At 42.8% G+C, this 7,985-nt stretch overlaps 2 protein-coding genes across 2 annotated transcripts; one reads left to right on the top strand and one right to left on the bottom strand.

Annotated features, from left to right (window-relative positions):
* Window positions 1–318: 318 nt before the first annotated feature.
* Window positions 319–3,239, bottom strand: MRPL30 (mitochondrial ribosomal protein L30). Its single transcript, XM_086481892.1, has 5 exons — window positions 3,183–3,239; window positions 2,628–2,708; window positions 1,479–1,625; window positions 590–663; window positions 319–501 (listed from the first exon to the last, which is right to left on the bottom strand). The coding sequence occupies exons 1-5, from the start codon at window positions 3,237–3,239 to the stop codon at window positions 369–371; spliced, it is 492 nt and encodes a 163-aa protein (XP_086338018.1). The 3' UTR covers window positions 319–368.
* Window positions 3,240–3,475: 236 nt separating this feature from the next.
* On the top strand, window positions 3,476–7,433 carry MITD1 (microtubule interacting and trafficking domain containing 1). The gene is made up of 7 exons (XM_086482183.1): window positions 3,476–3,629; window positions 3,900–4,001; window positions 4,103–4,239; window positions 4,337–4,423; window positions 5,022–5,137; window positions 5,496–5,556; window positions 5,644–7,433. Exons 1-7 carry the CDS (start codon window positions 3,476–3,478, stop codon window positions 5,737–5,739), a joined length of 753 nt encoding a protein of 250 aa, XP_086338309.1. The 3' UTR covers window positions 5,740–7,433.
* Window positions 7,434–7,985: the final 552 nt, after the last annotated feature.

Consider the following 7,985-nt stretch of genomic DNA (forward strand, 5'->3'; position numbering starts at 1 on the left):
TACCATCACTGTAAACCTTTACTGTTAGCTGGGAAATGTCCTCACCATTATGAGTTAGATCTATTCTACTTACTTCTCTGCTTATCTGACTTCATAAATAAAGTTCTCTAATAGCTAGCCATAAACTGCAGTAATCTAGCCACAAAATTAAAACATGAGGACAGAAAGCCTATCATTCATTTAATATCTCAGGCAAACATCAACAACATCGAATTTTGTACTTATACACATGTAATCCTCCTTTAAGCAGCGTCACCTCTGCCATTCATACCAGACAGGGTAAGAATTAAGCTTACATTTCATACACAAACTCTTAAATCAGGATTTAAATTATTTATTTTATAAAATATAAAGCCAACCAGCACACCTTATGACTTAATTTCTTTCTGCTCCACAGGTTTCAGATGCCGTCTAATGACAAGCTCTCCCTTGCTTGTAAGAAAGGTGTCCGACATTTCCTCTTCTGTTGGCAACCCGTAAGGTAGTTTCAGTGGCTGTATTCTACAGGCAAAAGAGTTTGCTTAGTGAAGTCCCGTGACTACAAGAGAGTTACATTAATTGTTTCAAATTAAACAAATAGTTAACAAACCTTATCAGATGTTTAACAATTTTCAGTTTGGAATTCACAGACGGGATATTTTTGTGCAGTCTTGGCTGATGCGCCTATATAAAGGATAGAACAGGTTTTACAAACGCGTTGCCAAACCCTCAATCTCGGTTCACTGAACTTTTCACACCATCAGTATAGATACAAACCACATTTGCAAATATAAGATTTAGAGAAATGTCATGCATCAAGAACGTACACAAAAATATGAAATCAAAATTCGCTCAAACTCCATTCCACTAAAGTGACAAATTCAGCTTTATTCCCACTACATTATCAATATATACAAATTTCTGCCAACTGTTAAAAATATTGTAAATGTAAATACAGAAATTTAGGGGTAAGACTGCTTGCTTCAGTTAGATCTTAAATTGATAAAGCCCATTCTCTGTAATATAACACTGACTCGATGAATCTTTGCACAATGTGCCATTGGCGTAAAAATCTGGATAAACGCATCTTTGACACAAACGCTAGAGCCTAAGATTTAGAAGCCTTTTCATTAATAAACAAGTGTTATTTGCCTACCTGCAATATCTGAATAATATGACCCACAGAGAAAACGGAATTCAAAGTATTTACAAATCTATTTTTATTATTTTAGCAGAATTCTCAAGGTAAAGTTCTCCTTAGGCACGTAGAGCAATACCACACAGTGATAATCTGAATTTCCACTAAAAGGGCACTTGCCATTAATGTTTCTCTCAGGTCTCAATCACAACATCAATTGCTCAATTACATTTATAGCAGCTGTAAAGCAATCTAAGTTTTGTGACTGCAAAACTGAGGTCCTTAAAAAAACCCACCACCTTAATTCTACCCTATGCCCATTTCTGATGTACACAGTAAGTATAAAGAACAACAATCATACTTTATCCAGTCCAAGATCATGTATTATCTTCTTTTCCCAATATGGGCGACCAATTACACTTTTTATCCTAGTAATAACGTGGATTTTGTGGGGCTGCTCAGGGTCACCTCCATACTTTTCATGATCTCCAGGCCGTGGCTGAAATACCTAGAATAAGAATTTCACAAAAAGAGAGGGGTTTTTCCCTAAATAACTGAATTATTGTTGTATTTAACAAAATAACTCTGTAAAACATACTTACACCTTCGTAAAAATTCCTACATGTTTAACTACCTTTCTTTTCAGAAGGTCAAAGCACCAACAAGTGACCTCAAATTTAGCTTTTATAACATTAAGTCAAACATATTTTTATAATGGTTTGCTGATGAATACATTAACTCTTTGAGTTTGGCTGTACAACTGCATAGAAATACATGGATAACACTCTATACCAGCACAGTACTTAACTCACATGCATCTCATTGAAGAACCTCTGCTTAGGCTCCAGATGGTAAGTTTTTCCATGGCTTTAAGAATGATTTTAAGGAAAAGTGTCAACTGACACTAGATGGTATCTTGCAAAAAGATAAGCTAAAAGCGTAAAACGTTAAGTCAAACTTCCCATCACTTTGGTTTAGTTATTTTTTGAACAGAATATTTCAGTCGAAAGGGACCTACCACAACCATCTAGTCCAACCGCCTCTCCCCATTTATGCTTGTGCCTGCTGTTACTCCATCCTAGGTGCAGAATCTACCATTTGTTCTTGTTAAATTTCACGCCACTGATGATTGCCCAATGCTCCAATCTATCTAGATCCCTCTGCAAGGCCTCTTGTCCCTTGAGAGAGCCGACAGCACCTCCCCATTTGGTATCATCAGCAAACTTGCTAACAGTGCATTCAGCTCCTGCATCCAGATCATTGATAAAGATACTGAACAGAGCTGGCCCTGGGACTGAGCCCTGAGGAACACCACTGGGGACCAGTCGCCAACCAAGTGTAGCTCCGTTCACTACAACCCTTTGAGCCCTGCCCTTCAGCCAGTTCTTCACCCAGCACACCATGAACCTGCTCATCCTGCAGACCATAGAAATCTGTCATACCACAGATAGCACAGAATTAAGCAGGCTAATACCCATTTTTTCTGTTTCTTAACTACTGAAGCACATACCCAGTCTGGAATTCTCGACCTGGTAAAGAGACAACGAACCCACGCTGCAGACACCATCCCCTCCATCCTCTTCCCCAGCATCTGCAAAGACAGCAGGATGTAACTGGTCGGGACTTTCCTTGCAGCTCTTCATACTCGCAAAGAAGATTGCACAGCCACTCCAGCTCCGACCGGGCGAGCACACAGCCTCTGTTTATCATACCCCTCGGTGCCTGAAGAACACCGGGCTGCCACCGGCCGCCCACAGGCTCCTCGGCCTTCACAACGGCCGCGCTCTCCTCCCAGGGGAGGCACCAACCGGGCCCCGCGGCGGTGGCGCCCTGAGGAGGGGGCCGAAGCTGGCAGCAGCCTAAAGCTTGTCCCCTCGCACCACCCATGACCGCTCCCCTCCCTCCTTCCCCCTCTCCGCGGCGGCTGCAAGGCGCCGGCAGGGCCGCTCCCCGCCGCTTCACGGGGGAGGCTCCCCCCGCCGCCACAGGCGGAGCGCCCCCACAGCCAGAGGCGCGGCGCCAATGCCGCGTCGCGCCCGAACCGAACCCCAACCCGGGCCACCACCTTCCAAGCGGCTGCGTGTCCCAGACAACCTCGGCCCCCCGCCGCTGCCGCCGCCATGTCGGTGCGCAGCCTTCCGGCCGGGCACCACCGCCGCGGTACTTCAGTTCCGCGGCTGACGGAAGGACGACGGTGAGGGACAGGCCCTCCTTCCCTCCTTCCCCCCTCCCTCCCTCCCTCCCTCCTTCCCTCCTCCCCCTTCTCCCCCTCTGCTTCGGTTTCTATTCCCCGGTGGCGGGCGAAGCGGCGCGTATGCGCCGCGCCCCGTGCCGGTCCCCGTCCCCGCCGCGGCGCCCATGTCGCGGGCGGGGGGCAATGGCACCGCCGCGCTGGAGCGGGCCGGGGCGGAGACGGTGAAGAGGGCGGTGGAGCTGGATCTGGCGTCTCGGTTCCAGGAGTCGTTGGTGTGTTACCAAGAGGGCATCGACCTCCTGCTGCAGGTGGTGAAAGGTACCGGGCGGCACGGCGGCGGCCGGGCGAGGGGCGGTTTGGCGGCCGTGTACTCCGGCGGCTGGTTCTGGGGGGCCGCCGGCGGTGGGAGGTTTTGAGGTGACAGGAGCCGTGGTTGCCACCGAGGGCCGGTCCCGCTCCCCCGTCGCCTCACGGGGAGGGAGAGGAAAGGCGGCGGTCTGTCCCCGGGACGGCGGGAACAGGCAGGGCTCGGCTCCCCGCGCTTCCCCCGCCTGGGGGAGAACTGGCCCGCGTGCTTCTGATTCACAGCCACGAAAGATGAGGCAAAAAAGCACCGTTACCGGGAGAAAATATCCGAGTACATGACCAGAGCTGAAGACATTAAAAAACACCTTGAAAAAGAGAAACAAGGTATGGAGCTGCAATGTGCCCGTTCGCATTTAAATACCTGTTTTGTGAACATTTTATGGGCGAGGTGGTTAACATAGGACTGATGTCCTGTTTGTTTTCAGATGGCAAATACCATAAGCAAATCAGGATAGAGGAAAATGCAACAGGTTTCGGTTATGAAAAGCTTTTCCAAGAGTACCTTACTGAGATTGTTTCTGAAGTTTGGGTGGAGGACCCGTACATTAGGCATGTTCATCAGGCAAGTAGATACTCGGTGTAACTGACACAGATGTAACTACTAAAAAAAAAAAAAAAAAAAAAAAAGTAAGTTACTAAATTAGATAAAACTTTTACAGTTGTATAACTTCCTACGATTCTGCGAGATGCTAGTTAAGGGGCCGTGCAAAGTGAAAACAATCCACCTCCTCACTTCCCATGATGAAGTAAGTGTCTAGATTTTGTGTTCTGTTTCCTTGTAATCAGGTGATACCACATGCAAATATATATATATATAGACACACATACTTATTTTGAAATATAGTTTTATTTTTGCTTAACAGTACTTGTTAGACTGAGGCTCTGACACCTTCAGCAGAAAATACAGATGAAGAGTGAAATAAAAATACGGTACTTGAACATAAGTAATTTCATAAGTTCAGAGTGTCTTGATAACTAAAAAATTATTGGTAAGCAGAATCTTAAATGGAAAAGATATTTTTGTGAAAGCTTTGTGGTGGAAGATGTCATCAAAACCAAAACGTCTGCTGAGGTATGTTTTTTCCTCTTCAAACAGCTGTATATAGTTGTCATTTTAGAGGCTTTGATGAGCTAAAACCTCTCAAACTATCACTGCATTTATTTTGGCTCAAATAGTAACACGTATCTAGTTTCAGGAGACTGAGAGTGAGCTCTTCATCCACATCCCTTAGCAAGTATACCTGTAATCTGCCTGCTTTTTATCCTGTCTTTGAAACTGCAAATCTGTAGTAGAATATATGGTAAAAAAAACCCACCGTGCCACATGTTTTTTACTTTTAACAGGGCAGTGGAAGGAGTCAACAGATAAGTGGCTTGGAAGAAATACAACAATCATTGAGGAATTATGGAGTAACACTGAATATTGCATTTTCATCTTCAATACATGATCGAGAAATTAGGTGGGTGATACAAACAATCAGCGAATGCCAGTTATTTGAAGTCAAACTACTTAACCCTAACTTTTGAAACAATTTCTAATTACAGCTGTGGTTAACAAAACGAAGCTGTGGTTATCAAAGTGGAAGGCAGTGGCCCTCACTCAGTAAAATCAGCCCTCCGTAGTTTCACGTGTTCAAACTGTGAACCTAATAGTAGATGTCTCTTTGCACAGAACAGTGTCTTCCATGGGTCATACAGGTATCAGCGACACTAGGAAATAACTGTGATTGAAACAAGGAGCTTGTGCGTCATGTGGATATAACTATTTTTTTTATTCAACGTACTCATGGTTTTCACATTTGTGAATTTTTAAAACAGATTCAACAATGGATGGATGATTAAGATTGGAAGGGGTCTTGATTATTTTAAGAAACCACAGGTAAGAATGCTTTGGTCTCTTTAATTAACTTATACTGTAGAAGAGCTCGTTCTATGTTCACAGTGTCAATTCTGTTAATTTCTGCAGGGTCGTTTCAGCATTGGATACTGTGACTTTGACTTGCGACCTTGTCATGAAACAACAGTGGATGTCTTTCATACAAAACATACAAAGAAAATGTGATCAGATACGCCTGCTTTTAATGAGTGTTTTTATAAGCATAAAAATGTAAGACTAGAAGATGCTGCTTGAGTCCAGCTGTCCACCTTCAGAAGCAACTCCTCTAAGTACTTAGTCCAGCACAGCTTTTATAATCTATAAGTTTAAGAATATTTGAGACTTTTCAGTCTGAGAACACAGCTGTACAATTCCTCCACTGTGCTTCTCCCATAATCTTAATTAATACAATCCATGTCTAAATTTGATCTCCATTTCATAACAGACTCTCAATACTGTCTCTCAAAGGCCTCTTTGCTGTCATTTTTTACTATTAATTTTGTCTTGAGCAAATTTTTTTTGTTATGTCTTTAATTGACCACCTCACAAACATTTGAAGCTGGGCTGCCACATGTCCTCTTTTACGAGCAGCCTTATTTATTTCCTTTAATTCTGTATTCTAGTCATGACTACTGTTCTCCTCTGCTTTAGGCAGTCCCGTAATACCTGATTTCACAGACTTTACTAGTAACCCCAAGTCTAACATTCCATTTTCCAAGCTCCTTGCATGCCAACATTGTCATGTTCAGTGTACAGACATTTTAGGGCCATCTTGCTTGTCTCTGCCTGATGGATTTTGGGCTGGAAAGGATGCAAACAGCTGTATTCTTTTCCCTGCCACTCTTATATGTTCTTTTATTCCATGATGTATGCTCATATACCCAATTTCCATCCTTTGCATTAGGCGTGGAAAGGTTGTATGATCCTTTCCCTGTCTTTTTCCTTTTTTTTTCTTTTTTCTTTTTTGCAAGTCTTTTTCCCTGACTTGCAAGTTTAATATCCTTCCAGCTAGTCATGCCAGTTTGAACTGCAGTAAGCTATTTCCCTGCTACCAAGATATTCCCCTAAAAAATAATAACTTTTAAAAATTCTTCCTGAAGTTGGATACCCTGAAATTTTCTTGTTAATAATGATTCTAAGGAATGTGCTAATTGGAAAAAAAGACAAAAGTCTTTTATTATCTCCCCTTCATCCTTTGGAAAGCAGAAGGTATCACCTGAGCTGCTACTTCTTTTTCTCCTAATACAAGAGTTCCTGATCATTGTCAGCAAGAATCTGGCAAAGTCATATATTCTGACATGAAGAACAGGCAGTGGCATTTTTTTGCAGGTCCCATCAGAATCTTTTTGGCCTCAGGACTGATAAGTGCCTTACGCTTTCTGCATCTTCTAATACATTATGCCTCCGTATTCTAGTAGCATGTGGATTGCTAGAACTTTTTCTCTTTCCCATGTTTCTTTTTTCTGATGGCTGGTGTATTTCATTATCTTTTTTTAAATTATTATTTCCTTTATTCTTCTTTCACCTTCTGTCGTCTAATGCTGCTATTCTTGTAGTCTTACCTCTAACACAAGTCTGTTCTACAGCTATTGAGAAGAAATGGTCTTTGCCTTGTTCTCTGGGTCACAATTTGCCGGTGGTCTGCCTTCTCTCTGTTTTGCATAATAATGTCTCAGCTTTTCAGCGTTACTCAGCAAAAAGAATGACATACGCGCCACAGCAGCTGTACGCTACCAGTCAGTCTCCCCAAACATTCCATAGAAGCTCCCTCGCTTCCTGCTGTGATACTAGGTTTCCAGTCACTGTTGTCAGTTTTATTCAGTTGTGTATAATACATGTCTATTTTTAATGGGAATAAAGGTTATTTTTTATTATTTGTAGTTTTGGTCATCTGTTTGAATTCTTCTGTGCACTACACAGGGTAATTCAAGGAGGCTGGGTAATGCCTTCTAGATCAGCTGTGTTTGGGAGAAGGTTCACTGTAAATACACTAAGCTTCCTGGATGTGAAGCTTTGTATCTTTTAACCTAGTCCAGCAATTTCAAATATACAGGGGCAAAATAAAAAGCCACCTTAAACATTTTAGATCAACTTTAAATTTTAGTACTTCATTGGAAATCAAAATAGAATTCTTTATGCTTTCCACATCTTGTAATACAATATGCCTCTCTGGTCTAGTAGTAAGCCCCTATGATGTGTGTGGTCCTCTACAAATACAGCAAGAGGCAAGCACAGTCTTCCCTCTTGCCTGTTCATTGCTAGAATTTTTTCTCTGTTTTTTAATTAGACTCCAATTCGCTAGCTGAGACTGCAGCTTTCCTTGCAGATCTCATGGATAATGTATCTGTACGTACAACTAAGCCCTTAGTGATGCACCAGTTGGCACTGCGCTGCGATTTTAACCTGTAAGTCCTTTGTCTCTGAATTGTTCC

Source organism: Leptosomus discolor, chromosome 1 (assembly GCF_034619465.1).
Source record: "Leptosomus discolor isolate bLepDis1 chromosome 1, bLepDis1.hap2, whole genome shotgun sequence".
Lineage (NCBI taxonomy): Eukaryota > Metazoa > Chordata > Aves > Leptosomiformes > Leptosomidae > Leptosomus > Leptosomus discolor.

Bases quoted from the DNA above. Each gene is read 5' to 3' on its own strand.
- MRPL30 (XM_086481892.1), bottom strand. From the start codon at position 3,239: ATGGCGGCGGCAGCGGCGGGGGGCCGAGGTTGTCTGGGACACGCAGCC. The intron at 1,626-2,627 runs GTATGTGCTTCA...TTCTTATTCTAG, and splicing joins GGTCGAGAATTCCAGACTGG to GTATTTCAGCCACGGCCTGG. The intron at 664-1,478 runs GTATGATTGTTG...TCCTTTATATAG, and splicing joins ATGATCTTGGACTGGATAAA to GCGCATCAGCCAAGACTGCA.
- MITD1 (XM_086482183.1), top strand. From the start codon at position 3,476: ATGTCGCGGGCGGGGGGCAATGGCACCGCCGCGCTGGAGCGGGCCGGG. The intron at 4,240-4,336 runs GCAAGTAGATAC...AAACTTTTACAG, and splicing joins ACATTAGGCATGTTCATCAG to TTGTATAACTTCCTACGATT. The intron at 5,557-5,643 runs GTAAGAATGCTT...TAATTTCTGCAG, and splicing joins ATTATTTTAAGAAACCACAG to GGTCGTTTCAGCATTGGATA.